At 42.6% G+C, this 21,731-nt stretch overlaps 1 protein-coding gene across 1 annotated transcript in view; it reads left to right on the top strand.

Moving 5' to 3' along the window:
- Nucleotides 1–21,731, top strand: part of Galk2 (galactokinase 2) — a 119,497-nt gene that overhangs the window by 49,264 nt on the left and 48,502 nt on the right. The window contains exons 5-6 of the mRNA XM_055619967.1: nt 2,812–2,910; nt 4,282–4,434. Coding sequence (XP_055475942.1) covers nt 2,812–2,910; nt 4,282–4,434 — 252 coding nt within the window. The remainder of the gene's footprint in view (nt 1–2,811; nt 2,911–4,281; nt 4,435–21,731) is intronic.

Below are 21,731 nucleotides of genomic sequence, written 5' to 3'. Positions count from 1 at the left end.
ACACACACACACACACACACACACACACACACACACACACACACACACTAAAGAACATCTTATAATGATTAAGGCATATAATAACATACTTTAAGAGCTTTAAATATCTACCATCTATCTGCTTATTTTATGTATGTGTGTAGGTCAGAGAAAAACTATAGGAGTCTGTCCTCTTCTTCCACCCTGTAGGTCCCAGGGACCAAATTCAAGTCATCAGGCTTGGTGACAAGTGCCTTTATTGGTGATCCATCTTGGCAGTCCACTTTAAGGGCTTTACAAACAAGTAATTAATATTTCTCAGTGCTCTAATATCCTTCCTCATAAGAAGGAGAATATTAAAACTTTGGTGATGCTCATTTGTCTTTTCGCATCCCTTATGGCAGGCTGAACAATGGTTACATTAGCCCTATTTGGGGGAAGCCACTGAAGTGTGAAAGGGATTTAGACATCAGAGTGAGATGGATGAAGCTCAAATTTTGCCTTCTCCACATCTAGTATGAGGCCCTGAATCTCATCAACCTTCTCTGTACCACGGGTAGGCTAAGAATTGCAGCTGATTCATTTTTTTTAATTTAATTTAATTTATATATTTATTTATTACAATTTATTCACTTTGTATCCCCACTGCAGCCCCCTCCCTTGTCTCCTTCCAGTCCCACCCACCCTCCCTCTTCCCCCTAGTCCCTCCTTTCTCTAGTCCCCTGATAGGGGAGGTCCTCTTCCCCTTTTATCTGACCCTAACTTACCAGGTCTCATCAACGCTAGCTGTACCCTCCTCCTCTGTGGCTTGGCAAGGATGCACCCTCCAGGGAGAGGTAATCAAAGAGCCAGCCATTGAGTTCATGCCAGAGACAGCCCCTCTACCCCTTTACTAGAGAACCTACTTGGAAACTGAGCAGCCAATGGGCTTCCTTTGAACAGAGCTTCTAGGTCCTTTCCAAGCATGGTCCTTGGTTGGAGTATCGGTCCCTGCAGGTACCCCTGGACCCAGGTATTTTGGCTCTGTTGTTCTCCTTGTGGAGATTCTGACTCCTCCAGGTCTTTCTATCTCCCTGTTCTTCCAAAAGGATTCCAGAACTCTGGCCAAAGTTTGGCTATGAGTCTCAGTATCTTCTTCGATACCCTGGTGGGTAGAGTCTTATACCAGGAAAATTCCTGGGCTTCCACCCGACACTGCCACAGCCCTAGGCAGCTGATTCTTTATATGCTCTGCACACAGCTTTCACTCAGAAATGGTTGTATTGCTGCATTGAGGAACTGACTTTAAATGTTGACCAGGATCACAGCTAGGTGGGCAGCTGGACTCCTACCTGCTCACAGATTGCTATGCTTCATCTGGGCATGTTGTTTCTCTGCATTTTAAGTGGAAGCATTTTGACCTTTCGGTCACTAATTTATTTTTAATGTGTCTATTGTGGACAAACCATTGGCTGTCACACGCAATGCCTTTGATGCCAAAATTCGAGGTTTACCTCATGTCACAAGGCAAAGTTAATGTTAGGGAAGCCACATGAGCAACACGAGCTATGACTCTTGTTGAAGTTGTCAGATGACATTTGGGCAGCTCTTCTCAAGGAAGGAAGCAACAGCAGTTTATTGAGTTCTTAGGACATAATCTGGCAACATATGAGGCATTGACACTGAGGAAACCCCACAGTTTATCTCTCACAGACTCAAAGGGTTTGGGGGAAAAAGAGATGCAGTGGAAACATGATACAGTTAAGGACTAGTAATAAGCACCCTGATCCAGTCATTGAAGAATGTGGGCACCATGTTGAGACGATATAGGTAAGCAAGATATGTCAATAAGAGATGAGCACGGTACAACAGTGTTTTGGTGTGATCACTCTGAACATTCAACGAAGCAAGCGAGAAATAAAGTCCTGAATCAAACGTTCAAAGAATGAATAAACAACCAAATAGCAATGTGGGTAAGTGGCCAACACTGTCAGAGCTGCAGGGGCAGAGAGAAATAGGATACCAGAGTGGGCATAGCATTTCAGGAAGCCTCCATGATGGCAGATGTGAGTGGCATATATGTGGTCAATGACCTGAGTATTGAGTGGCAATAGGATTTGTATAGGACGAAGGAAGTAAGAGCAGGTTGTGTAGTTATGCATGAGGTGGTCAAGAAGGCACTTCTACTTAGAAAAGAATGATTAAATAATCCAGTTTCACATTTGATCTGGTTGCAAATTTAGGAGGCTTTGGATGCAAGATGAGGATTTTGAACTTACCATTAATCAATAGGAAGCAACCAATGATCCCTTAACATTTTCAATATGGATCAGAACTGCACCTCTTCATCCAAGTTTCTTCGTCATGGTTGTGCCTAGAGTGAGAAGCTCTATCCTTGCACTTAATGGACATGTCAGAGAGGCAGCATTACTTTTGGCTTGGAAGCTCTGCCAAGGCATTGGAGGCACAAGAATTTTCACTGTCACTGTCTGGAGACAAATGCAAATGAATTGTCTGGAGACAAATGCAAATGAATTAGTGCCTGAGGAGAGAGGTGTTGTGGACAGGAAGATAAGGGATGCTGTGTGCAATGAAGAGTCTTTTGGGGATAGAAAAAACAGCATGCATGTTCTGTTCTCATTCTAGACCCACCATGGAGTTGTTACTTGATCTTGGTAAGTTTTTCTACTGGGTTCAATGGTAATCTAGAACTGCTGTGAAGAGCACAGTATTCTAGGCGGTTGCTATATAGTTGACCAGAGTTGGTACTGGAATTCAAACCTATCTGACATATCTAGCATGAAAAATAGACTATAATTATGTCCTAGTACAAATGAATGTTTGCTTTCCCAGGTGGAACTTGCAGAAATCTGTGCCAAGAGTGAGCGTTACATAGGCACTGAAGGAGGAGGCATGGACCAGTCCATATCATTTCTTGCAGAAGAAGGAACTGTGAGTAACATTGAGCCATTTGGAAATTTCAGCTTGGGAAATTTCAGCTTGGGAGTTTCTTCTCCACAGAGGAGAAGGCTTGCAGCCCCCAGCATGCGTGGTTACAAGAACTCTATTCTTCAAGGCTCTATTGTAGTCCATTGCCCACTTGTTTTGTAACTTGGGGCTACCAGTAGTGAATCTTCATATTGATTTCCTCTACCGAAGCATCCAGAATCACACTCCAAAGTTTTTTTTCTCATATGTCTAGGTTTTTTTTCTTCTTTTTTTTCTCCATATCTCATTGTTAAGATTGAGATTTCTCAATTCCCTCCTGGGGACCTTCTTTCCTGACCTTGCATGAAATCACTTCATCTTGTGGTATTTCATAATCTCATGTTGGCTTTAAACCCAAATGTTAGTTCTCTTACCACATATATGCACAGCCCCTCTTTTTGTAAATGATTCTTTGGTGTCATTTTTCACTGTCAACATTTCTGGGGTTTTGGTGGTAGAAGGAAGAATGTCGATGGCAGGCCAGGAATAAATTCTTGGGTTCAATAGCACTTCCTCTTGGCTATCAGCTCCTTCAGGCGAGGCAGAGGTTTGAGGTTTTGCCTGTAAACTGCCCATTTCCAAAAGAGAAGCAGGCGTCTCTTTTAAGATAGTTATTAGCTTTGCATCGGATTCCTTCAGGCTTGCCTTTTCCCCAAGAACACCTGGATCTGCCTGATTAAGAAAGAGTATGTTTTGGTTGAGTCTTCTAAGCCAAAGACATAAGGTTCAAGAAAATTTGTTTGAACAGTAAAATTATACCTTAGGTGTTTTAGATGTGAACTGGCAAGCAGGTATGGTGGTGGTGGGGTTCTGTTGCAAGTGTAAATTAGGTACAGGGTCTGGAGAGAGTCCTCTGAACATGCAAAGTGCATCACCACCTGACCTTTCTCCTCCACCCTAGCCTATCACACTGTGAGCTCTAAGCTTTCGCTGAGTACCAGTGCACAAAGCTTCATGCACTCCCGTGTCTTTTGCTGCTTCTCCACACGTACAGAAACTCTTTCTTCTTCCTGACATAGTCAAGTGTTGGGATACCCCCCCACCACATGGTATGAAGGTGTGTCCCTATATTTCCTTTTTCAAAGGCTACACTAAAGTTGTCAGATTAGGTCCTTCTGTTGTCTGAACCTTACAGTGTTGTCACAGTGACAGACAGTTTCTGTCACCGTTGTGTCTTCAGCACCTAACGCAATGCTGTCTATCAGCAAGTGGTGTTTGAATGAGTGCAGCATTTTCATAGACTTTCTTAAGACAAAATAAATATGTAAAGGCTCAAATGTTTTTCTGAATCCTAATAAATTATTGTCTCCTCTGTCCCCTTTTTTCCCCCAATAGGCCAAGTTAATAGAATTCAGTCCTCTGAGAGCAACTGATGTGAAACTCCCCAGTGGAGCAGTCTTTGTGATTGCCAACAGCTGCGTGGAAATGAACAAGGCAGCCACTTCCCATTTCAACATCAGGGTGATGGAGTGCCGGCTGGCTGCGAAGGTATCGATGTGGCAAACCAGTGAATCTTGCTGAGTGCCTGTTCTTTCCTCCTTATTCTCTGTTGGCGTGTAGTTTTTCCTACACTTCGGAGCAACGCTCTGACTGCAGCTGCAGCACTCCAACTGCAAATCTTTGGGTCCAGAGCAATATGATTCCAAACAGGTAAACCAACAGATACCTCTTCTGCTCTCCTCAGGCTCTTTAGAAACTGGATGAACTTCACAGTTGAGTCTCTGGGGTGACACTGGTAAAGAGACAACAGTAGCTGTTTGTGACATACAGGCCCAAATAAAAGCAGACATTTCCTTAGGATCAAACAGTTCTGAGTTTGTTCCAGAGGTGGAAAAAGACAGTTGAGGAAATGACACAGCTGATCTTATTTTCCTAACAGGGATCTTGCAGCCTTGCCCCTCCCATCCCATCGGACACTTTATTTTTGCGTTAGAACATTACATAGAGCTCAAAATACAGATGTGCTGGTATCCCCATGAGCTCAGAAGGAGGATTTCTTCATATGTCTGTTAGGGAAATACCCACCAGGAAGGAGGTTCCACAGAGTAGCACCTTTGGCAGTCAAGCCTTAAATCTATTAAGGAAGTATTTATATTTACTGAGTCACCATCGGGCAGTGTGCAGCAGGCACAGCAAAGGGTTCAGGACATAGGACCAGAGAGAGCGGAGTTAAAATTCAGAGGCAAAAAGGAAGGAGGTATCATGTAATCAGGTAATGAGCAATGTGATATGCTAAAACAGGACAAAGACATGACCCATTATAGAGTACCCAGAATGGCATGTGACATGGCCAGGAACTTGCAGAAAACAGGCTGGACACCAGAGTTTGGATTCTGGGTAGGGGCTCCTCTGTACTTCCTTCTAATTTTCTTCTGTTGATCTTGTTCTGGTCCGCACAACATGTCCCTTCCCTGTGCAGGTAAATTTCTGTAAGCGTCTTCCGTGTAGGCCATCTTGGTTGAGTTCCCAAAGTTCCTTGTCAGAGATCTCTATTTGAAATAATTATAGAGCTATCAAGTCAGTGCGTCTACACTGAGCTCAGCCCCTCCCCCCAGCCTTTTATTTTTCCATCTGTCAGGTTGGCATGCAGCTACACTAGCATTCTCTTCTGCTCCGTCCTTAATCTCAGTTTGTCTTCTCCTCACTCACTCTTCAAATAATGGGTTGATGGTTTAGAAATTTAAGCCTGAATCAAGGAGCCATCTTGTTTACCACTCTTCCAAAATTTCCTACTGCTTTGGAATCAAGTAAAAAAGCCTTAATGTACTGAACTGAAAAGAGTTGCCGTTTGTTGGGAAGGAATTGTTAGGCAGTGGAGAAATTCACTCTTTCAACCATCACAGGAAAAATAGCTTATGGGATACAGTGCAAGAAGGAAGTGGTCCAGGTAGGGACTACAATACCCCTGACAGCATAGGACTGTTGCCTGAGTGAGCATGGGGTTGGGATTTCTTTATTTGGGAGACTTGTTCAATTAGGGTTGAGGTATTTGTGTGCACTTTCCTGGCCCGTAAGAGAAGGAGGTCAGTACAGGCTGGCTGGGTACCTCACCTGCTGCCCATGTAAGTTTTATTGTGCAAACTCTGCCATGCGATAAGGGAGTGAAAGCTGCTCATAGTTCAACCCTGATCCATGACTCAGGCCACAGGCTTCCAGGCTGAAGTTCTATGGTATTAGGTTGTAGCATTCCAACCTAATTCTATGGCATTTTGAGATTCCTGGACCATAATCTCTCTAAAGGGAACCAGTCACATTTTTTTGATCTCTTATTAATTGCCCTCCTCCTACTTCACTATCACTGTAAGGCCTAAGGCTGGTGTATCTTACCTCAGCATCTCCTAGCATCCCCCACAGTGGGACTCTCATCTCAGGGGACTTCCCACACGCACAGGACAGTTTTTCTTAGCCCTCTTTGAAATATTTCTAAATGACCCTCAAAGAAGCCTTACTTGACTTCTTTCTTTCTAAGCTAAGTAGTGATCCCTCTACAACTTGTAGCACTTAAGAATGTAGAGAGATCCCTAGACTTGTAAAACATTGTCAAGTGGAAAGGAGTAACTGGGACATAGTAGTTAGTCATTCCCTTATTCAACAGATGCTCATCCTGGGCTCATGTCTGCCAACTAGGGACACAAAAGTTAAGATGAATGTCGTCCATGTCTTGGGTAAAACTGAATGTGAAAGAAGAGGTAGATGGTAAATAAATGCCTGCTCCCAGAAAACACTGTTGATTTGTAGCCGTCCACTGCCTCTGGCTATGCCCTCTTTTCTGCAATGATCCCGAGCCTTGAGAGGAGGGGTACGATGCGGGTGTCCCACTTAGGAATGGGTGTCCCAAAGTCTCTCATTCTCTGCCCCTGCACCAGTTGTGGGTTTCTGTATTGATTATCATGTACTACTACTATTATTCTGCTGAGTGTAGTATTAAACAGCTAATGACTCAGCATTGTAACATAGATTAGTGTATTCCTCAACTCTCATCAGAACCTTCGATTTGACTCCTGCTTTATAAGGCTCTGAAGTTGGGAGAGTACAGCTACAATGATTTAGGAATTTTTTTTTTCTGGAAAACTTGGGGGTCAAAATTTTTTGTTTTACATAAAGATTTAGATTTTTAAATTTGGAGTCTACTCATTGAGATAATTGTTAAAGTGATGTAGGAAAATGTTATACTAGTAAGCTTTGTAGCATCTTACCAGTACGCACGTGGCAGAAGCAGTGTGTGTTCAAGGGCTCTTTCCTGCTGGGACACACTTCCTCTTTGCTCGGTAGAAGGCTGCAGTGTTTTCCTTGAGGGCTTACTCATTTGTTTTTTATCTTGAGGTTGATGAGTAAGTGTTGTTGTCCTAAGGAGACTCCAAACATACACAACGTTATTTTGGGGGTTCCAGTACGGAATCCGAGGTCTCGTGCCAGAGCTGCAGCAACCTGGAGCAAGTGTGATGTGTGTGACGGGCTCGTGGGGACTACTCACTTCCAAAGACACAGGAAGGATCCTGGGAGCTGAACTGTGTCTCTGGAGGCATAGTGAAGCATTGGGGAATGTCCTCCTAGAGCTATCTAGAAGAAGGGGCATGTCTTTTGTAGCTGAAGCTTTTAATCAAGGTCAGGACCTCTAATTCTTGAGGATGTCTTCTGAGAACCTTGCTCTGTACACCTAGGCAGGTCTGGAACTGGTCTAGAATGGCCTCAAAATTGCCATCCTCCAGCCTCCATCTCCTAAGAGCTGGGATGAGCACGTACTGTCACACGCAGTTGAAATATGATTGGAATTTAATTGTATAACTCTATATGTGTTTAAAGGTGCTTTGTCATTGAAACTGGAACTGAATTTGGCTATTTGATACTCATTACTCTAAGATGTTATAAAGCACATTTTAAAAACCAAATTTGCTCATAAACAAGACTTCATTTGGTTAAAAGCAGGCACAGTTCCTTTTTCTCAATTAGTTCTCTGAGAATTTAATGCCATGTATTTTGATAGTAATCACCCCTCCCTCGACTATTTTCAGATCCACACTACCCTCTAACCAGCCTTTTTCTTTTTAAAATAAACCCTAGTGTTCATCTTGGGTGGTAGCATATGCCTTTAATCCCAGCATTGGGGAAGCAGAGGGCAGGCCTGGTCTGCATAGTAAGTTTCAGGCCAGCCATTGTGTGTAAGATACTGCCTCAAAACCCAAGCCAAACTGAGCCAAATGAAACAACCTTAACCCTCCAAAGTACCAAGCTCCAACTATACCATCAAGGTCATTTGTTCTTGGAGTGCGTGGCCATACATGGAGTGTGGTGGATCTGCCAAGGGCTGTACTCTTAAGTGTGACTTAAAGAAGGTCGGCTCTCTGTTCCCCACAGCCATCAGCTGGCAGTCACTTCTCAGGTACGAGTGCGACATCATGTCCGCTCCCCTCTCCATGCTGAGATTTTGTCTGGCCTGAGCCTGCACAGGCACTGAGCTTGATGTCACAACTGCTGCAAGTTCATTTTGCAACTACCCCATGGTGCCTTGGAAAACACTGTTTCCTTGCAGTCTTTTTTTTTTTTTTTTTTAAAGATTTATTTATTTATTATTTATACAGTATTCTGCTTACATGCCCGAAGCGGGCACCAGATCTCACTATAGATGGTTGTGAGACACCATGTAGTTGCTGGGAGTTGGACCTTTGCAATAGCAGACAGTGCTCTTAACCACTGAGCCATCTCTGTAGCCCTTCCTTGTAGTCTACCTCTGGTTCTGAGATTCTTCCCACCCCTTCTTTCTCAATGATGTCTCATTGATGCTGAGAATTTTGCAGTTTTATTCTCTGCAACTTGGCAAATTGTGGGTCTTTGTATTAATTGTCTCTATTGCAGAAAGAAGTTTTGCTGGTATAAATTGAGAGATGCAGTGATTTATGGATATAATAATAAATAATTAGGGATTGGTTTAATACTATGTCTATTCAGAAGAATAATAGTTTCTCCCTCAATGCCTGTCTAGCATCAGGTTTTTGGATCCAATAATTACTCCAAGTATGGGCTTCATCTGTGGGGAGAGCCTTAAATCCAGTCACAGGTGATTAGTCACTCCCATGACATTGGTGCGCTTTGCACAGTGGACATGTCAAACTAGGCCAGTTATAGATCACCACTACAGGAGAAAAATGATCATCAGTCTAACCCAGACATGCACACTGAGGGCCATAGTTCGTTTTTAAAGGTGAGATATAAGAAGGTAATATCCCATCCATTTAAAGCATAAGTTGGTTTCTTTTAAAAAATGGAGGAGAGTTAAGGTATCATTCACCCTCATTCTAGCTTTCCAAATGTATGAGAGATAGCACATTAAATCTTTAATCCTAAATACTTGCTGCATAGAATCTAGAAGCCTCTACATAGAGAAATGAACATCCCAGTTTCTTCTTTTGCATAAACACATGTCATTTTGCAAACAGGGTTGGTAACAGTCAGGTACATGGCTACCGTGCAGTATAGCTTTCCTGTCTTTCACATTTCCCATCATTCATGGTTTCATATTCATTTGTTATTCAAGAAGACTGTTGGTTCCTGTCTTCCTTCTTCAGTTTCACTCAAAAGGGGAGGCTGACCATACGCTGTAAATGACAGGCATTTCAGACAGAATGGTAGAATTTCTTGAGTCACACTTAGTTTTAGTTTTAAGCGGATTAACTTTTTAGAGAATGTGCAACATTCAGTGTTGACTGTGGGAGGGCCCGTTTTTAGAAGATACTTCAACAGTAATATGCTCTGCTTTTCCCTTACTTTAGTGTTATTAAACACAGTATCTTTATGCATTTTAATCATCTCCAGCTCCAGGGGATCCAACGTCTCTGGCCTCTACAGACATTTGCCCTCAGGTGTTCTTAACCTCTCCACACAATTAAAAAATAAAAATAAAGTCTATGTGTGCCTGTGTGGATGTGCGTGCAGGTGCTTCTAGAGGCCAGAAGATGGCATTGGATTCATTGGAGCTGGAGTTATAAATAGTTGTGAGTTGCTCCTGTGGTTGAGGACCTTACTTGGGTCCTCTTCAAGAAAAATCTCCAGCCCCAACCTACTTAACTTTTAACCAGGTATAAGGAACATGAACTGGAAAGAAAAGACATGTAGTCAATAAGTAGTGCTGGCATCACTGGACATCCATTTGTTGAAGAGTGAAATTTAGGTATGCAGCTCTCACTTTGCACACAAATCAATTCAAACTGGATTAAAAGCATCGCTTAAAAACTAGAAATGCTGAAACTGATAAGGGAAAATGCTTCTGGGTATAGGCATAAGAAAAAATTTCTAGCTAGAATCCCAAATAACACAGGAATTTATTTAACTTGATAAATGAATTATATGAAATTAAAATGCTCTCCCACAGCAAAAGAAACATAGTGACCAAAAAACCTACAGGATGGGAGGAAATTTTTTCGAGTCATACTTCAGAGAGTGGAGAAATGTCTAAAAATAAGAAGCTATAAATGAATAAATAAATAACCTTTGCCAATAAGTAAACAGGCCAGTGAGCTGAACAGCCAGTTCTCAAATAAGTACAAACGGCCAGTAAATGTCTTTTAAAATGTTCAACATCCTTAGCCAGTAGAAAAATTCAAAGAAAAAATACTTTGTGATTTAACCTCACCCAAGTTAGACTGGCTATCACCAAGATAATGACAGGTGTTTTCCCTGTGGTGGGGGTGGGTGAGTGAATTGGCGCAGCCACCGTGGCGCACCTGCACGTCCATGTTTACTGCTGCTCTACTTACAATGCCAAGGAAATGGAATTGGCTTAGATGTCCTTCAACAGCTGAATGATAATGAAAAGGTGTTAGCACATAGGCACAATGAATTTTATTCAGCTATAAAGAGAGCTGGAGCTTTGAAATTTGCAAGGAAACGGTGAACCCAGGCTCACAAAGACCAACATTACACGTTCACTAGGACAGTGCAAGTAATAGCTTCTAAACGTTAAGTCTGTATATTTAGGTCGGTGCAAGTGTAGGGAGAAGCCAGAGAGTATTGACATTGGTTGCCAGTTATTGCCAAACTGTTTCAACCCAGCAGCTGCCAAAGTAACGACACAGAGACTTTATTAATATGAAAGCTTGGCCTTAGCTTAGGCTTATAACCTGTTTATTCTAATTTACATTCTGCTATATGGCTTGTTACCTCTCCTCATTACCATCATCTGTTTCTTCCTCCATGTCTGAATGGTGAATCCCTGTGCCTGATTCTTTCCCCATATTCCTATCTTTGCTGGATGTCCTGCCCTTCCTCTCCTGCTTTATGATAGGCCATTCATCTCTTTATTAAACCAATCAAAAGGTGTTGGAGAAGATGTTTACAGAACATTGAGACAGGTGATGCTGCATTAGTGTAACAATACCAAACTCTGGTCTCTGTGTCCAAAAACCAGTATTTGAAGAATACAAAGTAACCTTTACACAGGGCACAAGAGATCATCCCAACATCTCCCTTTTTAGTCCAATAAAAGGCTCTTTCTCTAATATCAATAAACTGTATACAATAAGAACAATTATGAAAACTATCAAGTTAGAATTACATTCACAATGTCTAATCCATTTGGAGAAAATACTGCATTATCTATTCTATCTTGGTGAGTTTAAAGTTCTGTACCTAAGTTACTTTCTAGCATAAATTATATTTATCAACCTAACATCTTTTTTTAAAACATTTTCTTAATCTTTAACAACTTAAGGTTTTATGTCTATCAACCTTCATAAATTTTACACATCTTTTGTAAGTTTCTTTTCTGAATTTGGTAACAAGGAAAACTGTGAGACTATAACTATCTAGTCTTCAACCTGATCAGCCAAATAATGTCCTTAAAGACCTAGAGGATGGATGCACACCAATCTTGGGTTTATATAAGGAAAGACTGAAGCCATCTTCATTCTGTTGGTGTTTGGTCCTTGTTTTCTGTGGTTGTGTGGCTGTCGAGGTACCATGCAATTCTGCATTTGTAAATGCCCGGGATAGAAGACTAAGATGTCACACTGCTCTAAATGGCCAGCCTATCTCCTAAGAAAGTGGGGCTTCCATAGAAGAACTGGTGCCAAAGGGCATTTTGGCCTAAGAAATAAGTTCTGTTGGTGAATGTAAGAACTCAAAGGTAGGCTGGGAGACAAACATGCAAGCTACATGGCCAAAAGCTTTTGAATGACTGAGTTGAGCTGTCATACTGCTCTGGCAGCAGGCTTATCCCTTTAAACCCTTTAAACACTTATCCCTTTAAACACTTGCAGGAGACAGGCAGCAGTCACACCTGATGCAAAGAGACACAGGACTATACAGGTGACAAAGTTCGCACCAGCCTAGTTAGGGCCCCAAATTCAAAGGCTACAATTCACATGTTTGAAAGAGGGAACTGTCCATTTCTTATGGAGAAAGGGGTGAGCCAAAACAAATGTAAAACCCAGGTCCAAACCTCTAAACAGGTACAAGGTGCCCAGGGTGTGCTTAAGCATTAAACATAGAAAGAAATTTATATAAACTTTATTTAAAAGGTATTGCCTTTTCTGTTGCCCAGGGCACTGGCTTGTCTTTTTAAACATGAGGCCTTCTCTCAGGAGACAGGTAGCAACTCATCCAAATACAACAGACTCCCAAGAGCCCAGAGGAGGATATTTAGATCTATACAACCTTGTTTTGATTTCAACATGATAATGATTGTATGGTCAATAATGGAGGAAACAAAGTAAAGGAGGTTAGATTCAGAGATCTTTCTTTTTCTCCTTTCTCCTTCTTTCTCTCCTACTTACTGATAGGGTGAAAAAGGGAGAGAAGGTGTTGCAGGATATTTGATCCCATTGTGAACCCCCAAATTTGTGAACTGTAAAACCCCATTTATTGTTTGGTTTGGCTGAGCCCTAACACATACCTTTAATCCAAGAACTTTCTGTTTATTGAAAACGGTTGATTATGGTGTGGTTCTCCCAGCCCTAGCTCACACCTTTAATCCAAGAGCTCTCTGTATACCAGATCTAATAAAGTTAACCCTAGGTCAAGAAGCAGAGGAAGAAGCCAGCTGACAGGGACTAAAGAGTAGGAGGGACTTTGAGTGGAGGGGTATTTAAGACAGTGTATAAAAGAAGCAGAGCAGTTTATTGATCAAACAGGTGTAAGTTGTTAGGCAAGGTAACAAGCATCATTTGGGGCACGTGAGTGTTTGCTCATAGAAGACAGCCAGCAGACCTGGGGCAAACCAATTATCAATCAAACACAAGACACCAGACCAAGCTGTTACACGTGGGGCGTCGCTTTCCACCTGATAGACTTTGGGCCTAATGCCTGAAACTAGTGCAAAAAGCTTGGATTTTGTGCCACCATGTTGGACACAGATATCGACACTGGGTGGCAATTATCGCTGGACTTCCATACTCCACCAGCTGCCCACGTAATGACACAAAGCTTAGGCTTGTTCCCAACTAGCTTGTATAACTTAAATTAACCCATTTATACTAATCTTCATTCTGCCATGCAGCTCATTACCTTTCTTTACTACTGGCACCTGTTCTGTTTCTACCTCCAAGGCAAATCCTTGCTCCTGATTCTTTCCCCAGTTCCCATCTCTGCAGGGTGTCCCGCCCTTCCGCTCCTGCTTCGCTACAGGCTATTCAGCTCTTTATTAAAACAATCAGAAGGTGGTGGAGAACACTGAGACAGGTGATGCTTCATCAAAATAATAATACCAAAGTCTGGCCTGTTCCCAGCTCTTTGCCAGTACAGAAATAAGCATTCGAATACTACAAAGGCGACATTTACACAGTGCACAGGAGGTTATCCCAGCAAGATTACCTAGCAAGGGAGCTAGAAAGGGAGCCCTGAGGTTGGAGAGAAGGGGCTTTAAGAAAGAGGGTGAGAGGGCAACGGAGCCTCTCTCACATGGTTATGAGACAAGGAGGGGAATCGCTGGAGAGCGGAGTGTGTAGTGGGGTCAGGCTGGGAGCTGACCAGGGAGTAGAAGTGATCACTTCTGAACTGAACTTGCATTTTCTTCATCAGTATTCTTCAATATTATACTTACATAGCAACTACATCGTATTAGATATCATAAACTAAACCAAACCCAAACAAAACACTTTGTTTCAAACACTCTACGAATTTTCTCTCTTTTGCATTGTGGGAAATAGAAAGCTGAAAGACTTCACAGTGAAGAATGTAGTTTAACTCTCACTTCTGTGGATATTAGAACCTAAGTCTAAGCTTCTGGAAATATGATAAGCCTGTCACAGAGGCATGTGCAGGGATGTGGCTGTGATGTCTCATTTTTGCTTAGTAATCTGAGTCTATTAAACGCATTTATTCTTCCATTGTTGACAGCACATAAATTAATTTCATTTTTATTTGGAAATGGTTTTAACTAAATAAAGAAGTAGACTCTCAGGTAAAAATGTCAAAGATGCTTATTTAACCTGGACAGACCTGCTTTGAGCATCCAGTGGAGAATGGCTAACCAGAAAAGTTTTCAGAATGACATAGAAAGCCACAGGTCAGAGGTGCAGGGGCCAGCACACACTTTCCCTATGCCTTGTGTTTCTAAAATACTCCTGTGAATCTGAGTTTCTCTCATACCTACTTACTGTAGGGAAGTTCAGGAGACTCGTGAAGGGGATTCTTATTCATTTTGCTTTAATATTGACAGCGCCTTCTACTCTTGAGTTTTTCTTCCTCTGACTCTCGCCATCATCTTTCAAAACCTAATTGATTTAGATTCATTAAAAGTTAGAGTCTTGTAGAGCATTTGAACTAAAATTAAGAACATTCAAAGCAAACTCAATAGAGATTTATAACGATTGCTTGCGTAAATGATACTTTTAAGTGAAGCACATTTTTATTTTCTTAAATTAACAAAGTGACCAGGAATCTTTAGTGGGCACAAAATTTTTCATATTTTACACATATTTCATGGCTTAAGCTTTTCCAGAAATATTGTATGTCTATTATATTGAGGGATAAAATATGTGACGCCAACATGAAAAGTCTTGGGAGGAGGAAAACGAACATGGCTTTTCTACTGTTTGTGGCAATAAGGGAAGCAGTGAAGTAGAGAGTTTTCATGACACTTCAAGAAAAATGTACAGTGATCCTTTGGAAGGCCTGTCTGGCTGGGAGCCATCACTTACCACGTTCTTCAGCTCTTGTCACTTTGTGGTCAGAACGGAACTGGTTCTTTGACTGGTGGTCGAATGTCAGAAAAGTTGGCACACTGTTCTCAGGGCCCTGACAATTTCCTTGAATTTGAGCAGAAAACCCAGATATGCAAGACTGCGGTCAACTCATTCATTCTGTGTTTTCAGCATGCTCTGCCAGACCTCTGGTGAGTGTAGTTGTCAGAACACAGGGAGTTCAGGCTTCAGGGAAGGACAGAGGAATGAGGGGTGGCCTGAGCAATGGAACTGGAAAGTGCCAGAGCCCTCAGTACTGTGCTGGCCTTGCCAGTAGGAGGGAAGCCATTGAGGCTGTGGCAGGGGCTTTGAAGAAATATTTCTTTGGTAGCAGAAACACATTGTTTAGTTGAAAAGAATTGGATCACATCAGAAAGGTGGGATGCTAAAGGAGAGACATAGTTAGGTGTGGTATGTATACTTGTCATCCAGCCCTTGGGGGATGAGCCAGATTTACAGAGTGATAACCTGTCTCAACACAAAAACAAAGTAACAGAAACAAATAAAGAAACAAAGAGAAAAACTACTACCACACTGAGGAAAAAAAAATTGGCTAGAAGGCCAATAATTGGTTTTTATTTTTCTTTTTGGTAGGTTTTTCCTTCCTTCCTTCCTTCCTTCCTTCCTTCCTTCCTTCCTTCCTTCCTTCCTTCCTTCCTTCTTTTTTCTTATATATTTCTTCCTGCCCCATATTGCTGGTCCCTTTTCTCCTCTCATGATCCTCTTTCTGGTTTTCTTTTTTTTTTTTTTTTTAGTTTTTTATTATTTATTCTTCATGGTCTCTGCTTCAGTTCCTTCCTCTTGGTTCCTGTTTTAAGCCTTTGGTTTTGGCTTCCCTCAGTGATGGTTTATAAACTATAAGCGGAAATCAATTCTTTCCTCTGCAAGTTGGTTTTGCACACGGCAGTTATCACTGCAACAGAAAGCCAACTGGGGCGCTTACCTGGTGAGCCATCTGGGAACTGTTTTTTTACCGGCTGGTTAGTACTCCTAAATGGAATAAGGAAGCCAGAGAAGTAGATTCTGACAGCCATGGTCCTGAGGTGGGCTCCATATCCTTGCAGTGCCATGCCCTTTTGTCAGATGGCCACTGTCAGAAAGAGTGTTTCCTTGTTGTAGAAGAGTACTTAGTATTTTAGTTTTCAGCTGGGACACCCTGTAAGCACTAGGAAGTTCACACTTTGAGAGCAGTCCAATGAGTGATGCCTGTGAGTTAGCGGTAAACAGCCCTTCATCTTACTTCTAGGCAAAGAGCTGAGATTTACACATACCAGTCTTGAAAGGCCAGTAGTCTCGATTTTACCTGTCCGTGTCAGTGCCTCTGCTCGTGACTTCCCTTCCTGTGTCACTTCACATTTCTCTGCTGAGAATTAGGCTCACTTGCCTCACAAATTCTCTTCCTTATCATCAAGCCTCAAGGCCTCTTCAGAGAGAAACCTAACTAATGTAGGGTCCTAACCTGTTCATTCTTACTTTCCCCATCACTGTGGGCAAAGCACAGTTGCCTTCTCGCTACCCTCCCTGAGGCGGTATCTGATGTGAACCCTTTACGTTTGCTGTGGTGAAAGCAAGTGCTGAGTGCTGAAGAACTGCCGTCCCTAAGCTTCTCCGTGGGGAGCTATGAGGAAGTGACCTGCAGTCCTGACGCATGCCCCTGCTCCCAGATGCAAGGTGTGCCGGTCATGAAGGCAGCACTGACAAGGTCCCTGAGCAAGTGGCCTCACTCACCCGCTCCTTACCTACAGCTCATCTTTCTGACCCTTGAGCCACATTTCTAAGGGCTTAAGTGGCTTTCCTACTTTGCTTCCTCACAGCATCGCAGCAGCCCATGGGTTATGCAGCTGTCCTTGTGATTATGTGGGAGACTTCCTTCTTTAACTGAAATGCACAACTTGGCTCAGTACATTCATTAGCTGCAAGGGAAGTAGACAGGGGGGCAACAGCAAACTGTGGTATTGCCAGCCTGAATCACACCACTTGATGCTAGTGCCTCTGCCTACAGGGAAAAGCAGTGGGGACACTCCCTTTGGGAACAGCCCATGGGCATGCCTAGCAGAGTGGTCACAAGCCACTAGGGCGGATGCTTTCTTTTACAAGTGTCTAGGGCGGCATGACTGGTTCACGTAAAGATGGAGATGGGCAGTGTCATAGGGAAGGACTGTTTTTGTTTCCCCTTCTCTTCATTCTTTCCATTCCTCCTCTCCTCCCATTCCCTCTCCTTTCCCTCTGTCTTTCAGAGGATGCACTTGTCAAAAGTTTTCTCCCTTTTTTACTTACTAGTTAGCCGATTGTATGTATCACTGTCATCTCTCACTTTTTTAGTAATATTGTGAAATTTAGTCTTTGAAAATCTGATACATTTATACAATGTATCAGATCATATATTCACTACTAATTACTAATGCTCCCTACCCTGTCTCTCTCCCAACTTTATGTTGTCCTCTCTCTCTCTCTTTCTCTCTTTTTGTTATTAAATAATCCTAGTCATCTAGACCTGAGTTTGAGGCTTTTTCTTTCATAGCCCTGGAAGTTACTGGACAGGTGGAAGATGGGAGGACAGACATCAGCAGGCTTACTCAGCTCTGAACCCTTTAAACCTGCCAGGCAAGACGTGCATGTAAGAGTGTAATAGTGGCACAGCTATTATGGGACTACCCACTCATTTGCTGGTTGGATTTGAGACCTGCTCCTCAAGGGGGAACTCATGCCTGGTACTCTAAGCCTGATCACAACTCGATGGCGGGGGAAGTCAGGCCCCAGGAGTGAGCTTACTACTGTAGTTTGGCTAAATTGTTATGGTACAAAGCTGCCTTCTAAAAATTTACTTAGAAGGAATTGTAGATAAATGCTATTTCCAGCCGTAAGCAGAAAAGCTTCTCTGTAATGAATGACGGTGCATGCAGAGACCCATGGTTTTCAAGATACTGAGAATAAATGACAGTTGAATACTCAGCCCTAAACTGGACATTTATACCAGTACTGCTAAGGCTTGGGGATTGTTGCAGAAGAGGAGGTAGGAAGAATGTAGGAGTGTGAAGATAAGGGGAAGGGCTGAGAAAGTGTGTCTTCTGAGCATGGCACAGTCACAGAAGTCATAACCTCAGAGCAGCTATGACTGCTGCAGTGGTCTTATACAGGACCAGGCCAATCATCAGTTCATAATAAATTAGGAGAGACTCGCAGGTCCCTATCCTACAGGCTGAACTACTCAATACTTGTTCTCCGTTTGGTGGTGGCCTGAATTTCAGTGGGGGCCTGGAGCTTGGCTTCTGGATGGAGAATGGGGATTCTCTTTCTCTCAGGGGCAGCCAGAGCACTTTAGGGTGAGGCCTGAATGCACTAGGCTGGAGTGTGGAAAAGGTTTTCCACAGAGTGTTACAGTTTAGCTCTTTTAGGATGAGATTGCTAGTAGCAGTGGAAACTCAGGCGTTCCAAAGCCTATGGTGACACCGAAGTGTTACAGCTCTTGGTTAGGCTACTGTGCTGAGCACAGCAGAGTTGTAGGTGAAAGCTCATGCCTGGATGGCTTGCAGCTAAGACCCTGGTGAGACGAGGGCCCAGCTAGGGACAAATGATGAATCTCAGATGGCATGGTAGAAGGCTGATAGCATCACGTAGCACACAAACCCCAGCAGCATGTTTATTTGAAATCAGGGATTTATAAACCTTTGGACAATGGAAGGGATTTCCAGGGTGAATGTGTATGATTCAATAGGGTCAGTGGTTAGGGATACTTGATTTACATGTAGTGGTCCAGTGCCTCATTTTCCATGCGGTAGCCTGGTCATATCATAAAAAGAACAGAGAACTTAATTATTCTATAGGTGTGTGTGTGTGTGTGAATCTTCAAATACAATTGAAGGCCACTGCTGAAGACTAATATCCTTAGCAGGGTGGGGCATTTCTGGGAATTTCCAGATGCTTGCTACAGTGTTTTTCCTATCAGGGAAAGGTCTGGCCTGTAATTTGCTTTGAGGGACACTCCTTACAAGACCTGGGGTCACCCAGCTTGGGGAGGAGGGTATTTAGGGCCTTAATGAGAAAAGGAAGTCCACCATTATAGGCCAAGCACAAAAAATGGCTATCTGGAGATGTTAGATGTCAACCTAATCCAGCAAAGCCCCACAGATACTAATGGTTTCTGGTGAAGAGGCAGTCATTGTCTTCAGGTGTGTACCCACTGAGGCTCCCTCTAGGTTCCAGTGACTAGTTCCCAACCCATGGTCTCACAGATGATCTTGGTTAAACACTGAGTCTCAAAAATAAAGTAAAAACAAAACAAAATACAAAAACATGATTATGGGAGAGGGACTTGTTTGGAGAAGGGGGTGTTTAATAGTGGTGGGAAAATGATTAGAGAGGCTGGGGTGCACTGATCAGAAGGGCCTTTATACATGTATGAAATTGTTAAAGAACAAACTCAATAAGAATAATATAAAGAAAAGGGGAACAAAAAACTGAAAAGAATTGAAACCCTGTTCTGTGAAATAACTTAACAGAAAAACAATCGCATTGTCTCTGTTCCCTGTTCTCCTTTAAAATCATCCCTTTTAAGTATATAAGCTGGGATTAAAGAAAAAAAAAGATGATTAATACATTTGAGAACTTTAGCTAGTAACATTTTTCAGAAGTGAGCAATTCTAACCAACCAAACTTACAACCATTTTTTGGTAAGTCCTGCATCTTCTCCAAAAGGAAGAAAAACAGAACTAAAAAACCCAAAGCATCCAAAAAACAAATAGCCCAATTAAAAGTAGGGTAGAGAACTAAGCAGAGAGTTCTCAAAAGATGAAACACAAACAGCTGAAACACACTTAAAGAGATGTTCAACATACTTAGCCTAATATTTTGGAAGTGCAAATTAAAACTACTTTGAGATTTTATCTTACTCCAGTCATAATGGCCAACATCAATAAAACAAATGACATCACATGCTGGCAAGGTTTTGTGGAAAGAGGAACAATTATTCATTGTTGGTGGATTGCAAACTTGTACATGAATGTGGAAATCAGTGTGGCAGTTCCTCAGGAAGCTTAAAATAGATCCAGTTATACTACTCTTTCATATATACCCAAAGGACTCTATATTCTACTACAGAGACACTTGCTTATCTGTGTTAATTGCTGCTCTATTCATAAGAGCAGAAGTTGGAAAGAGCCTAGATGCCCACCAACTGATGAATGGATAATGGAATGGAGAATGTGGTACATTAACACAAATAAATATTATTGAGCTGATAAGAAAAAATGAAATTTGTAGGTAAATGGATTGAACTTGAAAAAAAAAATCTTGACTGAGGTAACCCTGACTTTAAAAGGCAAATATTATGTTTTCTCTTATCTGTGGATACTAGCTTTTAAGCTTTCAAAATTTGTGCTACAATAATTACAGAGGTGAGGAACCTAGTAAGGGGGCATAAAGAACAAGAGGTTCTTCCAAGGAAGGGGAAATAAAATGTTAAAGAGAAATAAAGGGGAAACTAGAATAGGAGGATTAAATAGGGAGGGGGATGGAAGAGAAAGGTAAAGGAGGGAATATGAGGAATGACAACTAACAGTAAAAGGATAATTAAACAACCATATGGAGACCTACTACCATAGAGCTTCCTAAAATATATACATATATAAAGGAAATCTAAGTCGGTCACTAAATAATAGTGGTGACAGTACCCCAAATAGACATCTTATGCCACTAAATAAATCATCCAGTGCCAGGAACTGAACAAAGGGGTACGATGGAATCTTCCCAAACATTATAGGCTCTTGCCAACACTATCGCTTGTTCTCTACGACCAATTGTAAGGCTCTAGTGCTGAAGACACTTATTTATGTCATAGAACACTTGAAGAAGTAGTGTTCTGGTGCCCAACTCGAAGCTTCACCCCTTCTAAGTAGCATTCACGGTACCAGAAGGTACCCTGAACTGTAGGAGAAAGGTAATCGTCAAAAAAGGTAATCACCGGAGGCGGGGCAAGATAGCGGTGCCAGGAGGACTCTCATTCTGAGCCGCAGCACAGCAGGATTGTCACAGTGACCAGCAATCAGAACTCTCGGCCATAAAACACAAGTGATTGTGTTTCACAGGTGAGAGGATACCCCACGGTGGGCGATTCAATCAGCTTTAACTCACCTGGCTAAACCGCGGAAGAGATCCTGGTTCCGCCAGGCGCTTGGTCGCCAGCCCAGAGCTACACGCCAGCGTGATCTGGTCACTGTCCCAGACTGAACTGTGGGCCCACAACACTACAGACTGGATTTTCCAGTCAAGAGATAACCCCACGGAGCAGGAAACGATTGGGACCGACCTTAGGTCACCCAGACATCCCCTGGAAAAGACTCGGGTTCCGCGGGCGCCCCAGGAGCCAGCCCGGAGCCAGAGGCAGGGACCCAGGCACCTGCACAGAGCCCTGCCTGAGCGCCTGATTCGCCACCTCAGATAGAACTGTGGGCACCAGGGCACCAGGGCAGCAGAGACTGCGTTTCACTGTCAGGTGCAAACCCACAGGGAGGGAAATGGCTGGTCTGATCTCAGAGCACTCAGCCGTGTCCCCCACCCCGAAAAGGTCTCGGGAAAATTACCCAGTTTAGGCAGCCGCCAAGGCTCCCAAAGGCC

This window comes from Psammomys obesus, unplaced genomic scaffold (assembly GCF_907164565.1).
Source record: "Psammomys obesus unplaced genomic scaffold, mPsaObe1.curated_primary_1811, whole genome shotgun sequence".
Taxonomy (NCBI): Eukaryota; Metazoa; Chordata; class Mammalia; order Rodentia; family Muridae; genus Psammomys; species Psammomys obesus.
Note: the sequence above shows the minus strand (reverse complement) of the source record. Positions and strands in the feature narration are given on the sequence as shown.